The sequence below is a fragment of the Jaculus jaculus genome, chromosome 13 (genome assembly GCF_020740685.1).
Source record: "Jaculus jaculus isolate mJacJac1 chromosome 13, mJacJac1.mat.Y.cur, whole genome shotgun sequence".
Lineage (NCBI taxonomy): Eukaryota > Metazoa > Chordata > Mammalia > Rodentia > Dipodidae > Jaculus > Jaculus jaculus.
The window spans coordinates 1022768-1039859 of record NC_059114.1 but is presented as its reverse complement, the minus strand read 5'-3'; the positions used below and the strand labels follow the sequence as shown (position 1 = coordinate 1039859).

Genomic DNA, 17092 nt, shown 5'->3' with positions numbered 1-17092 from the left:
CACCAGGGCCTCTAGTCACTGCAAACGAAATCCACATGCATGTGTAACCATGTGTATCTGGCTTATGTGAGACCTGGAGAATCGAACCAGGGTCCTTAGGCTTCACAGGTATGCACCTTAACTGCTAAGCCATCTCTCCAGCCTAATCTCTTATCTTTTGATACAGACTCTTGCTAGGTAGCCTAGGCTGGCTCTGAACTTATGAGCTCCCTCAAAGCTGGTTTATGAATATTCCTCAGTATACTCATCTCTACCTACTGGTTTCTTTTCATAGCTAGCTGTAGGCCGGAATGGTCACGATATCTGGGGCACAGGTAAGCTAGAACCAAGGGCCACAATACCTCAGTTGGGGAAATGACATACACCTGCTAGCCCCAGGACAGCTTGAGAGGTCAGATGACTCCAAAGTATCCTTTCAGGCTCCACTACCCTCCCACTGTCCATTTCAGGAGAAAGATCCATATTGGAGGTGGACAGTGGACATTAGAAAAAGGCAGGGAAGCAAGATGGTTTGGTATCCAATGCATGTTCATTTATTTTACACTTAGAAAAGAAATTGCCCTCCCTTTACCGCACCCCCCATGTCTCTTTTTACAAACATTTAAAAATTAAGCCAAATGAAGATAGACAAATTGATTTCAGTACAATTATTTTCAGTGTAGCTGTCATAATTAGAGTTTAAATTTCCTATAAGTGACCAATGTAACTTATAGGGATATCCTGATTATTGGCCAAAAGAATATTCCATATTACAAGTTAGCAAATTCTAGTACAAAAATAGTCCGTGTTGGAACAGTTTTCCTTTTACACAGGCTCCGGGTCAGTCTGCTGACTGCATAATACCTAATGTTCCCGATTCTCGCTCTCACAGATGGCTCGTTCGTCATAGCTGAAGCAGCACAGCCCCGGCCGTGGGAGGGGCTAGTGTCCACTTTGGGGCCGAGCAGGAGTTGATACACCTGGAGTGCCTTGCTGGCCCCAGGGCTGCGAGGCAGAGCGCCAGCCCCACATGAGGACCTGGAGGCAGGGACAAGCTGTCCCCTTTTGAGGCATTCTCTGGCCCAGGACATAGGGCATGTTTGCCCAGGGAGCTGGGCTTGTGCTGGTGCAAGACAACACATCTTCCAGAATCTCCCACTGTAGCCCAGTAGTCCTGGGCACCGGCCAGTGGCAATGGTAGGTCTGCCCTTGCTGCAGATGGGCAGGCCAGGCTACTTGTCCCTCAGGATGTCGAGCTGTTCCTGACATTCTGTAAATAGACGCTGAAAGCGGAGGTTCTGCCCGATGACTGGGAGCAGCTCCTTGAGTAGCTCCCTCTTTCGTAGACCCTGTGGACGTAAGAGTCACAGCTGAGTGGAAACACCCAGAGACAGCAAGACCATGGGGCCTTTCCTGGCTTGGCAGAGATAATTTTCAGCCACTAGATAAACTGCAAAAGGAAAAGAATGATTCCTCAGAACCTATGACCCCAAAGAGGTAAAAGTCTGGACCAGACATGTGTGCAGGACACAGGGGCAGAAAGAGGGACACTATGATATTAGAATGAAGGAGAGGGCAAGTTCTACCCTCAGCCTGTCTTAGCTTGCTACTTGAAATGCCTGGCAAAGGGTCAAAAAGCTTGACCTGAATGGGGTGTGATGGTTCACACCTTTAATCCTAGCACTTGGGAAGTAGAGGTAGGAGGATCCTGGAGGTACAGAGTGAATTCCAGGTCAGCTTGGACTAGAGTGAGACCCTGTCTCAAAACAACACCTCACAAGATGAGGGGTTCCACATGAGAAAGGTAAAAGCTCAAGATCCAGTACTTGCCTAGCAAGCATGAGGCATTAATTGAGTACCAAAAAGTTATAATTTTGGGCTTAACTTCACACAAGCTGTTTATTTCCATTTGCATATGTTATATTTTTTATAAATTTATTTATTTGCATGTGTGTGTATGTGTGCGTGCATGTGTGCTCATGCCAGGGTCTTGCTAGTGTAAACAAAAGCCCAGATTTACATATGTGTCTGGGAATTGAACCCAGGCCACCAGGCTTTGTAATCAAGTGCCTTTAACCATTGAGCCACTTTTTTTTTTTTTTGAGATAGGGGCTTTCTCTAGTCCAGGCTGACCTAGAATCCACTAAGTAGTTAGGCTGGCCTCAAACTCACAGTGATCCTTCTAACTCTGCCTCTTGAGTGCTGGGATTAAAGGTGTAAGTATGCCCAGCCTTACTGAGTCTTCTTGGACAACTGATATAAAGTATTCATAGGTGCCGGGCTTGGTGGCGCATGCCTTTAATCCCAGTACTCAGGAGGCAGAGGTAGGAGGACTGCTGTGAGTTCAAGGCCACCCTGAGACTACATAGTGAATTCTGGGACAGCTGGAACTAGAGTGAAACGCTACCTCGAAAAACAAAAACAAAAACAAAACAAAACAACAACAAAAAAGTATTCATAGGGCTGGACTAGATATGTCACTTGGTGGTAGTGTACTTGCCTATCATACACAAGGCCCTGGGTTCAATCCACAACATTGTGCAGATAAAAAACAAAACAAAACAAAACAAAACAACCCAACAAACCCCTACAACATCATGAACACAAGTTGGAAATTAAAGATGGGAAAAGACAGCAGGGCATAGTGGTGCATGCCTTCATTCCCAGCACTGGGAAGGCAGAGAAGTAGGAGGATCACTGTGAGTTTGAAGCCACCCTGAGACTACATAGTGAATTCCAGGTCAGTGTGGGCTACAGCAAGACCCTTTGGGGGAAAAAAAAATAAACAGAAAGCATTCAAGACTGAAGAGATGGCTTAGCAGTTAAGGTACTTGCTTGCGACGCCTAAGGACCTAGGTTTGATACCCCATCACTCATATAAGCCAGATGCACAAGGTGGCTCAAGGGTCTGGAGTCTGTTTGCAGTGGCTGGAGGCTCTGGCACACCCATTCTTTCTCTCTAAATGCCTCTTGTTCTCTCACATATAAAAAAAAAAAATCATTTTTTTGAGGTAGAGTCTTTCTCTATCCCTGGATGACTTGGAATTCACTAGTTAATCTCAGGGTGGCTTTGAACTCACAGTGATTCTCTTACCTTGGCTTCTCAAGAGCTGGGATTAAAGGCATATGCCACTATGGCCAGCTGAAATAAAATATTTTAAAAATCAGCCTGACGTGGTGGCACACACTTTTAATCCCAGCACTGAGAGGTAGAGGTAGGAGGATTGCCGTGAGTTCAAGGCCACCCTGAATTCCAGGTCATAGTGAATTCCAGTTCAGCCTGGGCTAGAGTGAGACCCTACCTTGAAAAACAAAAAACAACAACCACACACACACACACACACACACACACACACACACAAATTAAAACTGAAAACAAATAGTACAGAAGATGAGCCAAGAATAAAGACTGAAAAGGGAAAGGACCTCCAGTACAATTAACTAAGACCCTGCACAAGTGGATAATGCTACACTCAGAAGCTACAGGTTATTACAGAAAAATTTCAGTGCTATGAGTGGGATACCTCCCAGTGAGCTGTTGGTCATAGAGGTCCCTGAGGCCCTCAAAATATTACAGGCTATTCCAACCAGAACTAGATGGTAAGACCCCACTGCTGAAGACTCCACATGCTTGGGATGTAGGAGACTGGGAAATCAAGCTGGAGATGAGCTGGAAGCCTTCTCTCTACTGGCTAGGTGGCTCAGTGCTAGAAAGTGCTATGAAGTTTGGCAGAAGAAAAGTCTAGGCTTAGCTAGCAGTGGACCCTACAAACTACACAGCTGGCCAGACAGGCAAGATTTGCCAAATGCAATGGTGGCATGTTTCTTATGGGGGAAACCCACTGCTCGCTGTTTAAATGAGGTCTGCTCCACAGGAAGGAATCCATGCCTGGTACTGAATACCTCGTCAAAAGGTTATGGCTGGGGAGAGCATAAGTGCTAGGGGAGCTACTACAGTGGTCTGGCTAAACAAATACCAACAAACAACCTTCTAAATAGTTATGTTTATGCCCATATGTTAATATCACTTCCACTTTCTTTTACAAGGTAGGGTCTCACTCTGACCCAGGCTGACCAGGAAAATTCACTATGTAGTCTTAAGGTGGCCTTGAATTTATAGTGATCCTCCTACCTCTGCCTCCTGAGTGCTGGGATTAAAGGTGTGTCCATCATGCCTGGCTCTAAAACAATTGTTGAAAAAAAAATTTATTAAGAGAGAGAGAAAGTTGGGCATGGTGGCACATGCCTTTAATCCCAGCACTCAGGAGGCAGAGGTAGGAGAACTGCTGAGAATTTGAGGTCACCCTGAGAATCCAGAGTGAATTCCAGGCCAGCCTGAGCTACAGTGAGACCCTACCTCGAAAAACAAAACAAAACAAATAGACAAAAAAGCCGGACGTGGTGGGGCACGCTTTTAATCCCAGCACTCAGGAGGCAAAGGTAGGAGGATCACTGTGAGTTTGAGCCTACCCTGAGACTCCATAGTGAATTCCACGTCAGCCTGGGCTAGAGTGAGACCCTACCTTGAAAAAAAAAAAAAAAAAGATCTGGAGAGTCAAACATGGGTCCTTAGGCTTCGCAGGTAAGCACCTTAATTGCCAAGCCATCTCTCCAACCCATTTACTCCCTCTTTTGGTGGTGACTACTAGGGAAACTCCAAACTCTCCAAGAGAAAAAAATATCAAAGCAGCAGTGGAGTGCTCAGCATTGACAGACACCTATCTCAGTCCCTCTCAGGCCCAGAAACCATTGTGGAAGAGGGGTTGGAAAGAATATAAAAGTCAAAGGGTGGGGGAGAGTACCTTGGATTGCTGTATTCTAGACACAGAGTGGCTGTTATATTCATGACCTCACAATAGCTGATGCTACCCACACAAGACCTGCCTTATATGAAGCACTTAAAGTTCTCTCAGGGCTGCAGAGATAACTCAGTGGTTAAAGGCACTTGCTTACAAAGCCTGATGGCCTGGGTGTGATTCCTCAGTACCCACATATAAGCCAGATACACAAGTTGTGCATTCATCTAGAGCTCATTTGCAGTGACAAGATGCCCTTGCATGCCCATTCCCTCTTTCATTCTCATTCTCTCACTCTCTCTCCACACTTCTCATTGCTTGCAAACAAAAAAAATATACATACATACATACATATATATGTATGTATTTTAAGTCCTCTCTTTGGGATGTGGTGCTGTGCTCCCCTGGCGTTTGGTTGTGAGGGAATTACTCCGCAGTCGTTGCCTGGATTTGGGTGGTGTAACAAACAAGAATGTTGGACTTGACCACAGTGAGGTGAATCCAAATACCTGTGTGATAAATAGCCAGGGTATGTGGCTGACATATGCATTGGGAATTGGCTTGCTTCATATTGTTTTACTCAGCATTCTCTTTTTCAGTGTTCCTCTTGCTTGGACCTTAACAAATATTATTATACATAATCTGGGTATGTATGTATTTTTGCATGCAGTGAAAGGAACACCTTTTGAAACTCCTGACCAGGGCAAAGCAAGGCTCCTAACGCATTGGGAACAAATGGACTATGGAGTACAGTTTACATCATCATGAAAATTTTTTAGAATTTCTCCAATAATTCCGTCAATTTTGGCAATATTTAGGTATAAAGAAGTTTAAATAACAGGAAGGAGGTTTATTTGTCAGATTATATTGAATTTTTTTGTTTTTGTTTTTCGAGGTAGGGTCTCACTCTGGCTCAGGATGACCTGGAATTTACTATGTAGTCTCAGGGTGGCCTCAAAATCACAGTGATCCTCCTAACTCTGCCTCCCAAGTGCTTGGATTAAAGGCATGCACCACCATGTCCAGCTTATATTGAATTTTTTTAATAGACAATTTCCATTATTATAGACAATAGACCATGATAATTCCCTCTCCTTCCCCACTTTTCCCTTCAGAAATCGATTCTCCATCATACCCATCCCCCGTTTCAATTAGTCTCTCTTTTATTTTGATGTCACCATCTTTTTCTCCTATTAGGAGGGTCTTTGAAACAAAGTATTTTGTTGAAAACTTGTAGCAGTAAGTGAGCAGATAGAACATAAAGGGATATAAGAAAAGTTTTAATGATTTGGTAACAAACCAGTTTCTACTTCAGATAGCACATTTAGAGACATCATTATATGTTCATTAGTGGCCAGTCTAGGATAAGCAAGTCCAAACTATGTCAGGCTGGGTATGGTGTTGCATGACTTTATTTCCAGCACTTAGGAGGCAGAGGTAGGGGATCACCATGAGTTTGAGTCCAGTCTGAGATTACATAGTGAATTGCAGGTCAGCATGGACTAGAATGAAACCCTACCTCAAAAACCAAAACCAAACCAAACTAAAACAAAACTCTGTCAGCATATGTCCTTGTTTCTTGTAAGAAAATCAAACATTTGATCATATACTGTACTACATATTAGATCAATCACTATAAACCATGATTTAGAGGATCAGAAGAAATTTGTTAGCCTTTCAGCCTTATTTAGATAGCTCTGTTCAAGCTCCTTGGGAGAAGACATGAACATGGCTTAGATTAGGAAGAGAGCCTTTTATTGTAAAATAGTCCTACACTAAATCCTGTATCATCTAGTCAGCTTGGTTTGCTTTCATACAGAATTTACATAATGACACCTAATATAATCTTAGTTTTTTAAAAAATATTTTATTTTTATTTGACAGAGAGAAAGAGAGAGGGAAGGAGGGAGGGAGAGAATGGGCATGCCAGGGCCTCCAGCCACTGCAGACAAACTCCAGACACATGTGCCCTTTGTGCATATGGCTAATGTGGGTCCTGGGGAATTGAACTTGGGTCCTTTGGCTTTGTAGCCAAATGTCTTAACTGCTTAGCCATCCCTCCAGCGCTAATCTTAAGTCTTTAATAAAAAAATTAAAGTACCTTTTTTTTTTTAAAATTTATTTTTGGTTTTTCGAGGTAGGGTCTCACACTAGTCCAGGCTGACCTGGAATTCACTCTGTATTCTCAGGGTGGCCTCAAACTCACAGTGAGCTAAAGAATATGATAGGCAAACATTCTTTTTTTTTTTTTTGAGGTAGGGCTTCACTCTAGCTCAAGTTCTCCTGGAATTCACTATGTAGTCTCAGGGTGGCCTTGAACTCATGGCGATCCTCCTACCTCTGCCTCCCGAGTGCTGGGATTAAAGGCGTGCGCCACCAGGCCCGGCCTAAAGTACCTTTTTGTAAAGTATCTAATTTGGTACCTGAAATCTAATTCCCTGCCAGTACACATTCAGAGCCCTTCACAAAATAGTTCCTACATCATTTTCTCTTGATATGAATAGTCCTTCCCAAGTTCTTAACCCAGTGAAAATCTTCTAAGCATTTCTTGAATATTTCATGTAGCTATTTTTACTTTTGTTCAAATTGATTCTAACTGAAAGACCATTTCCTTCCTCCCCAGCTCCAAGTAGGTATAGTTGATAAAAATGCAAATGCTTATTTTTACTCCTACGAGTTTGTAAGTGCATAGATTGCCTTGAGTATACCATATTCGGAGGCTTGCATATATTTCTGTACCATATGATTTTACATGTAATACTATATTCATGATAGCTCAGTCAGTCTACAGCAGGGATTTTCTGAAGGTTTTAGAATTCTTTAAGCGGGGTTTCAATATTAAGGAGATAGATTTTGTATAGATGGTTACATAAAGGAAGAACAAACTGGTCATCAAGCAATAGGTTTCTTTTCCTTCCTGTTTATAGCATTTCTGAATATTTTGAGTTGGTTTAGCCCCATATAAATTCAAAGAAAAAACACCTGTTAAAAAAAATTTTCGCTGGGCGTGGTGGTGCATGCCTTTAATCCCAGCACTCAGGAGGCAGAGGTAGGAGGATTGCTGTGAGTTCTAGGCCACCCTGAGACTCCATAGTGAATTCCAGGTCAGCCTGGGCTAGAGTGAGACCCTACCTTGAAAAACAAAAACAAACAAACAAACAACCAAAAAATCCCTTTCACGTATGTCATTAAGAAGCACTTTAATGTAAATGTATTTGGTTTAACATTTAGCACCCAAAATTTCTTTAGCTGAAGTACTTAAAATAAAACAAGTAACATCAGCCGGGCGTGGTGGCACACACCTTTAATCCCAGCACCCAGGAAGCAGAGGTAGGAGGTAGTTCCAGGTCAGCCTGGGCTAGAGTGAGACCCTACCTCGAAAAACCCAGAAAAACAAACAAAACCCGAAACCAAAGCAAACCCAACCCAACCCTCTCCCCCCACCAAATCCCCATCAAAATAGAATAGTGGGGCTAGGAGATGGCTTAGCAGTGAAGGTGTTTGCTGGCAAATCCAAAGGACCAGGTTCATAAAGCCAGATGTACAAGGTGCGCATGTGTCTGGAGTTTGTTTGCAGTGGCTAGAGGCCCTGGCCTGTCCATTCTCTCTCTCTCTGCTTCTCTCTCTAAAATAAATAAATATTTTAAAATATAGAAAGAGGGATTGAGTTGGAAAGCAGTTAATGGAGGGGGGTACAAAAGGGGGTGGTGGGAAGATATGGTCAGGGTGCATTGTGAACATGGCTCTTAAAAAAAGGTTTAAAAAATAGGGCTGGGGGCTGGAGAGATAGTTTAGTGGTTAAGGCATTTGCCTGTGAAGCCAAAGGACCCAGGTTCGGTTCCCCAGGACCCACGTAAGCCAGATGCACAATGTGATGCACACGTCTGGATTTGGTTTGCAGTGGTTGGGGGCCCTGGCACACCCATGCGCTCTCTCTCTCTGTCAAATAAATAAATAAATAAATAAAATTTAAAAAAATCTTAAAAACAACAACAAAAAACACTTGGGCTGGAGAGATGCCTTAGCAGTTAAGGCACTTGCCTGTGAAGCCTAAGAACGCATGTTTGAATCTCCAGATCCCACATAGCCAGATGTACAGTGACAGAAGTGTGCAATGGTGCACATGTGCACAAGTGTGCACATGTGCCTGGAGTTCATTCACAGTGGCTGAAAGGCCCTGGTGCTCCCATTCTCCCTCTCTCAAAAATAAAAAAATCTTGAGGTGACCCGTTCATTATTCTGTTTCTTTCCACATCAACCCACCTATCTACCAAGTCTTATTGATTCTGCCTCCAAAATACATCTTAAGAAAAGAAAAAAATATATCCTTTTCCCCCCAAGGTAGGATCTGGCTCCAGCCCACACTGACCTGGAATTCACTATATAGTCTCAGGCTAGCCTTGAACTCACGGTGATCCACTTACCTCTGCCATCTGAGCACTAGGATTAAAGGTGTATGCCACCATGCCTGGCTAAAAAGAATATTTTATTTATTTATTTGAGAGAGTGAAAGAGGCAGATAGATAGAGGGATAAGGAATGGGTTTGTCAGGGTTTCTAGCCACTGCAAATGACTCCAGACGCATGTACCACCTTGTGCACCTGGCTTATGTGGGTCTTGCAGAATTGAACCTAGGTCGTCCTTAGGCTCTGCAGGCAAGTGCCTTAACTGCTGAGCTGTCTCTTCACCTACCCCAAATACATCTTATCTTGTATCTGTCTCCACATCAATCCAACTCACCACCTACTCCTGGGACCATTGCAAGGATACACTCTAATCAGTTTTCTATTTCTTTTTGGTTTTTCACTCTGGTCCAGGCTGACCTAGAATTAACTATGTAGTCTCAGGGTGGCCTTGAACTACAGTGATCCTCCTACCTCTGCCTCCCGTGTGGTGGGGTTAAAAGCATGTGCCACCATGCCTGGCTTCGGTTTTCTATTTCAAGTCACTGCTATACTAACTCTAGGTCTCTGGCTTTAGCTCTTCAAGAGTCCTCAAAAGCCTATGTCCTGCATGTGTCTCCCTGTCATCCCATACCACCCTCCCTTTTCTTGCTGTGTGACAGTCTTAGTAACCTCTTTGCCTCTATCATTACTTCCACCAGGAAGGTGTTTTTAAATTAATTAATTAATTAATTAATTAATTTATGAGCGAAAGAAAGAGAAAAAGAAAATGGCACACCAGGGCCTCTAGCCACTGCAAATGAACTCCAGACACATGTGCCCCCTTGTGCATTTGGCTTACATGGGTCTTGGGGAATCGAACTTAGGTCCTTTGGCTTTGCAGGCAAATACCTTAACCATTAAGCCATCTCTGCAGCCCCCACCAGGAAGGTTTTGTTCAGGCCTCTGCAGAACTGCTTTCCATCATCATTTCATTTGCCTTCCTATATTTTTGCCACTGCTTCATGGGCACTCTTTTGGGCCAACAAAGGCAGTGACTAACCTTCTGTTCTCATTACCACCCCCAGAGCACTGTGTAGGCCAGTGCCTTCAGCAGAGGTGGGCCTGGAGCACTCCTAGCGCCTAACGCCTGGCTCCCGCAGTGCCAATAGGCTGGTCTCCCACTGACTCTGGGATCTGGGCTGGAGGCTGGAAGACTTACGAGAAGAACTTTAAAAAGCATTTTTATTTTTAAAATTTATACCTTCATGCATAAGACAGAATTCTAGCAAGAATGAAAAAGAAGCACCTACCACTACTGTTGACTCCCACTGGCTTCCAGTGGAGCAGTGTACAGGACCCAGTAAGTCCTTGCATATTTCTCGGAGTCGGTATTCAAACCCTAATAATAGAAAACAAAACAATAAAAACACAAAACAGAAGTAGGAACATATAAAAGTTGTATATATTCAAACATAGAGTTAATTTACTGACTACTATAGGCAGAACATGTCTATGGCTCTCAGTATGGGACCTACAGACTCATGACCACCATTTCTTACTCACTCACTGACCTGTTACCCTGACAATGTAGGCTGCATCCTCTCTGTGTGGCTGGCCTCAAAGGGGAATAAGATGCAGAGCAGACAGTTCTATGATGAAAGGTGATGGGGAAACGATGAAAACTTGCAGGACTGCAGGCTGAAAGGATCTGTTTATGTAGAAGCTTGGCAACTGGTGTGAGGTAAACAGGAGGAAGAGGGGCAATTGCAAATTTTTAGTGCCAGGGATGAGGTACTGAGCTGTTGGCCAGGGAGGTCCCTGATGCCCCAAAACATTGCAGGTCATTGCCAAGGCTCTTGGTTTCCCACCAGGAGTATATGGTAAGACCCTATTGCTGAAAACTCCACATGCTTGGGTTGCAAGATCACTGAGAAATCTTTCTGGAACTGAGCTGAAAACCTCCTCCTTATAGACCAGCTGACAGAAAGCTGGAAAAAGCTATGCTACATGCAGGTCCATGGGAGAGAGAGAAGTCACCAGTGGAGATAATCAACAGGGGACACTGCAAGCCTTAATTTGAGCCAGCCAGGCCAAATTAGCCAACAGGTGCAATAGTAGTAGCAAGTCTGTTATGGGGGTAACCAACCATTCTCTAATTGGACTGGAGGCCTACTTCACAGGAGGGAATACATGCCTGACACTGAAAACTTACGATGGGGAAGTCATGAGTCCTAGGGGTGTAATGCCTGCTGGTGTCTGGCTAAATGCACATATTATGTTCACCTAACTGCCTAGTCAGCACTTTTCTTAATGTTTATATCCATACATGAATGTTACGCTCACTGCTGGTTACAGAAGCTTCTCTTTTCAGATGGCAGTGACCTCTGGGATGACTCAAAAGGCACCACAGTGCTGAGAAGTAACAGGAGTGATCAGCACTGAAACACCTCCATCACACCTTCCAAGGCTCAAAGAAAGGACAGAATTCCTTATAATGCACTCTTAGAGACACAAAATGGCCTGGATATTTATGACCTTGCAGTGCTTGGCACTACCTACATAAGACCAGTATAACAGGAGAAAAGATGATATCAAAATAAAAGAGAAACTGATTGAGAGGGGGAGGGGATATGATAAAGAGTGGAGTTGTGAAGGGGAAAGTGAGAGATGGAGGGAATTATCATTATTTATTGTTTATAATTATGGTAGTTGTCAATAATAAAAAAAAATTTTAAAGAGGGAGAACTGTAGAAGGGAATACATAAGAAGGCTGAGGGCAGAATCACAATTGTATGTGGCAGTGTCAAGGTCCTGGGCACTGTAGTGCAGGTGGCACTGAGATAAAGGCTAGAGGCAGTGATTGGGGCAGCTACAGCCGTAGGAAATGGATGGAATAAAAAGGTAGAAAATATGGGGGCATCAGGGTGAATCCTCAACTCCCAGGAAGAGGTAAAAGAGAGGAGAACTAGGAGGCATTTCTGAAAGAATGGAGGAGGGGTGGTGACCACACATACTGAGCAATCACACAGATATAGTAAGAGAGCAATTAAATTTGTCACCGAGTTCCTGGGGAGGAAGATGGAATCAGTAATAATGTTTGTTGTTATCATAAGTGTATATATACACACACCCTCAGATTCACAGTCAAAGGGAAACACGGTAGGTTAGTTCTAGGAGTTGCTTTGTAGGTACTTGGTAAATTTTTCTGTCTTTCTATATTTTGATTTTTTTCAGGAAGTCATTTTCTGTTTTTTTTTTTTTTTTTTTTTTTGAGGTAGGGTCTCACTCTAGCCCAGGCTGACCTGGAATTCACTATGTATTCTCAAGGTGGCCTCGAACTCCTGGCGATCCTCCCCTATCTCTGCCTCCTGAGTGCTGAGATTAAAGGTGTGCACCACCATGCCCAGCCATTAAGCCATTTTCAAAAAATCGAAATGAGGCCAGGCGTGGTGGCACATGCATTTAATCCCAGCACTCGGGAGGCAAAAGTAGGATTGCCAGGAGTTCAAGGCCACTCTGAGATAGTGAATTCCAGGTCAGCCTGGGCTAGAGTGGGACCCTACCTCGAAACAACAACAACAACAAAAAGTCGAAATGAGGAAGATGATGAAAAGGATAAATAAAACAAGAGAGCCAGTAAAGGTGGAGGAAGAAACATTGCAACCAGGATTGGAGCTATGTGGGTGACAGGGGAGCCAATCCTGTGCCACAGACTATAGAAGGTCCAGGCTCTCAAGTAGGAGGAAAGGAAAGACATGATGGGAGTTTGCCCAACAAGGGATGAAAAATGGTTAGAGGTCACTGCACTGCTCTCTTCTGCTCTCCATGGGGAATGTTGCTGATGACATAGTCACTCTAAGAGTCCTGGAGGGGAAGGTGTGGGCTAGAAGACCTTGAGGGAGACATTGAACAGCAGACAGAACTGCTAGCAAGAGGGGCCCAAAAAAGGGAGAGCCAGGAGTGGTGGCGGACACTTTTAATCCCAGAACCTGGGAGGCAGAGGTAGGAGGACCTTCATGAGTTTGAGGCCACCCTGGGAGTACAGAGTGAATCCCGGGTCAGCCTGGGTGGGGTAGAGCAAGACACTATCTCGAAAACCACTCCCCTTCCCCCCCAAAACAAACCACTACCAGGTGATGCCCTTTCTCGGTTTACCTTACCTTCATTCACAAGGTACCGAGCATAGAGGAGAAGCCAGTGGCGGTATTCGTGGCTTGACTGCAGGGTAAGTGCTGCTGCAACCTGGTTCTCTAGGTAGGCCAGTGTGGTCTCCTGCTGCACCATGTGAGGCACGGAGAAGAGCCGGGCAGCTTGCCTTCCAGAGCTGCAGAGATCAGCAGAAGAGATCTGATGAGACGTGGGGTACTTCATGGGTGCAGGATGCTGTTCCCATGTTCCCTGGAGCATCAGCAAGGAGTTGGCAGGTTGGTGGGCACCTAGGCTACCCAAAGCCTCTTATTCATCAGTCAGTCTTTTGGCAGGTGCAAGATTCCTGTCAAAATGCCCAGTCCTCATCCCAGCCAGGTTGTGTGGTATTCCAGGAATGTTGTGCCTAGTCCCTGCCATCTGGGCCCCTGAAATGACAGGCTAGTGGCTTATTTCCTCATTTAACTGTGTCACGTAAACACCTGGGTATCTTATGACCTTCAGACTATCACCTGAGCCTCTGAAGTGATGAGGCTTGCATAACAATCCATCCTTAAGAAATTACTTAACACGAGACAACATTCTTGGGAAAACCCTGCTTTTGCCAAACAGCAGCTAGGACACAGGGAATGCACAATAAGCAAAGCAGACCTGGTTCCCTCCCAGGGCAGTGGCCATGGCTCACATACTTGGAGGTGCGGCCCTGGATTATGGCTAATGGTCCTGAACACAGCATGGCGTCCTGGGATGGCAGGCTATTCCTAAAGTCCGCACACTGGGCCAATGAGTCCTGCTTGTCAGAAACCAGGTTCCTGGGAAGGCAATGTGGGAGTAGAGGTCAGGAAAATCAAGAACAAAGCTGGGTATATGCCTGTAATCCCAGCACTGGAGAGGCAGAGACAGTAGATTCCTAGAATTTGCTGGCCAGATAGTCTAGCCAGATCAGTGAGCTCCAGGTTTGTTGTGACCCTGTCTCAAAAAACACAGTGAGGTGTGTGGGGAGGGAATTAACATGGGATTTTTTTTATATTCATGGAAAATGCTAATAAAAATTTAAAAAAATATTCCAGGGCTGGAGAGATGGCTTAGCGGTTAAGCGCTTGCCTGTGAAGCCTAAGGACCTTGGTTCGAGACTCGATTCCCCAGGACCTACATAAGCCAGATGCACAAGGTGGTGCGTGCATCTGGAGTTCGTGTGCAGTGGCTGGAGGCCCTGGTGCACCGATTCTATCTCTCTCTCTCTCTCTCTGTCTATGATAGTTTGAATATATGGCCCCCAATATATTCAGTGTTTTATTAGTTTGTACTTTGCATCTGCAGTCACCTGGCTGGAGAAGGTCTCACTGTGTGGATTTTAAAGTGTGGTGATGGGTTTGAGATTTCAATCTAAAGATATGCAAAGTATGTCTAGCTGGAGTTCCTGAAGTGTGCTGTGCTGTGTGGCTTTTGACTTTTGGCTTGTGCTTCTTTCTCTCTGGTCCTGTGAAGGCAGGCCAGCTTCTTCTGCCTTTATGGGACATCCCGTGGATCTGTAAGCTTCAATAAATATCCCTTCCTCCTGAGGCTGTCTGCCACACTGTGACTCTCAAAGAAATAAATAAAAATAAACAAATGAAAAAAAAAAAAACAAAAAAAACCACAGTGAGGGCTGTTGAGGCACTTGCCTGTGAAGCTTAATGATTCAGGTTTAAGTCCCCAGTTCCCACGTAAACCAGATGCACATGGTGGCACCTGCATCTGGAGTTCTCTGCATTGGCTAGATGTCCTGGTGCACCCATTATCTCTCATAAATAAGTAAAAACAAAACATTAAAAAAAAAAACATGATGAAAAGCTGAGCATGGTGACTTACACCTTTAGTCCTAGCACTCAGGACGCTAAAGTAGGAGAGCCAATCTGGGTCTACAGAGTTAGTTTCAGGCCAGCTTGGTCTAGACTGAAACCCTGCCTTGAGAAAACAGAAGAGATCTCTGGCGCACATGCACACACACACATACCAAAAAACAAAACAAGGACTAGAGATATGGCTTAATGGTTGAGGCACTTCCCTGTGAAGCCTAAGGACCCAAGTTCAACTCCCCAGAATCCACTTAAGCCAGGTGCACAAGATCACACATATGTACAAGGTGGCACAAGTATTTGCAGTTCAACTGCAGTGGCTGGAGGCTTTGGGGTGCCACTTCTGTTTCTCTCATAAAAAAAAAAACAAAACAAAAGCCAGATGTGGTGGCACACACCTTTAATCCCAACACTTGGGAGGCAGAGGTAGGTGGATCGCCAAGAGTTGGAGGCCAGTCTGAGACAACATAGTGAATTCCAGGTCAGCCTGGGCTAGAGTGAGACCCTACCTTGAAAAACTAAAAAAAAAAAAAAAAAAAAAAAAAAAAAAAAAAAAAAAAAAAAAAAAAAAAAAAAAAGCAAAACAAAACAAAACTCTACAACAGCAGGGTTGAAGAGATGGTTTAGCAGTTAAGACACTTGTCTTCAAAAGCCAAAGGACCTAGGTTAGATTCCCCAGGATCTACATAAACCAGTGGCACATGCATCTGGAGTTGGTATGCAGTGGCTAAAAGACCCTGGCATGCCCATTCTCTTTGTGTTTCTCTCTCTCTCAAATAAATAAATGAAATAAAATAAAATAAAAACACCACCACCACAAAAAGAACGCCCCCCCCCCCCCCGCCGTCGAAAACAGCTGGAGGGCCTGGGAAGACAGCTCAGCAACTAAAGACAGTTACTTGCAACTGTCCAATTCCCCAGCCACCAATATAAAGTTAGACAGGCATTCACTTGTGATGGCAAGACAGCCTGGCACACACACACACTCATATATGCAGATAAATATATTTGAAAAAAGAAAACAGCTGTACACCTTTGGAAATGTGTCCATTACAAAGAGTTGATAATTTTTTTTTCCCCTTCCTGAGATAAGTTGTATTGCCTCAGCTGACCTGGAACTTGTGATCTTCCTAACCCCCAAGCCTTCTGAGTAACAAATATATGTCACCATGTCTGGCTTTGTCTGTTTTTAATTAACATATTTGCATTACTACAGTCATTGCACATAATACACAAATTTTTGCAATCTGGGGCTAGAGAGTTGGCTTAGTGGTTAAGGCACCTGCCTGCAGAGCTAAGGGCCTAGGTGTGATTCCCCAAGATCCATGTAAGCCAGATGCATAAGATGGCACATGTGTCTGGAATTCGTTTGTAGTGGCTGGATGGCCTGCAGCACCCATTCTCTCCTTCTTTCTCCCTCTGTCTCTCTCAAATAAACAAAATATTTAAAAATATTTTTGCAATTTGAGAAGGCAAGTGGTAGAGATTACTTTTTTGCTCCTTAAGAGGACTTCCTTTTTTTAGAATTTTGTTTATTTTTATTTATTTATTTGAGAGCGACAGAGGGAGAAAGAGGCAGAGAGAGAATGGGCATGCCAGGGCTTCCAGCCACTGCAAATGAACTCCAGATGTGTGCGCCTCCTTGTGCATCTGGCTAACATGGGTCCTGGGGAATTGAGCCTCGAACCAGGGTCCTTAGGCTCCACAAGCAAATGCTTAACCGCTAAACCATCTCTCCAGCCCGAGATTACTATTTTTTGAAAGTAATATTTATTTTATTTGCAAGCAGAGAGGGATAGACAGACAGACAGATAGATGGATGAATGATAGATAAATAATGAGTACACCAGAACCTCATGCATGTGCCACTTTGTGAATTTGGCTTTATGTAGGTACTTGGGAATCACACCCAGGTCGTGAGGCTTTGCTGGCAAGTGGCTTAACCACT

General features: G+C 44.2%; 1 protein-coding gene across 2 annotated transcripts in view; it reads right to left on the bottom strand.

Moving 5' to 3' along the window:
* Window positions 1-510: 510 nt before the first annotated feature.
* Window positions 511-17092, bottom strand: part of LOC101600196 (protein HIRA) — an 80984-nt gene continuing 64402 nt past the window's right edge. For both annotated transcript variants that reach the window (XM_004670771.2, XM_045132524.1), the window contains 4 exons: window positions 13996-14118; window positions 13321-13484; window positions 10471-10559; window positions 511-1328 (listed from right to left, as the gene is read on the bottom strand). In XM_004670771.2, coding sequence (XP_004670828.1) covers window positions 1212-1328; window positions 10471-10559; window positions 13321-13484; window positions 13996-14118 — 493 coding nt within the window. In that variant the 3' untranslated portion in view covers window positions 511-1211. The remainder of the gene's footprint in view (window positions 1329-10470; window positions 10560-13320; window positions 13485-13995; window positions 14119-17092) is intronic.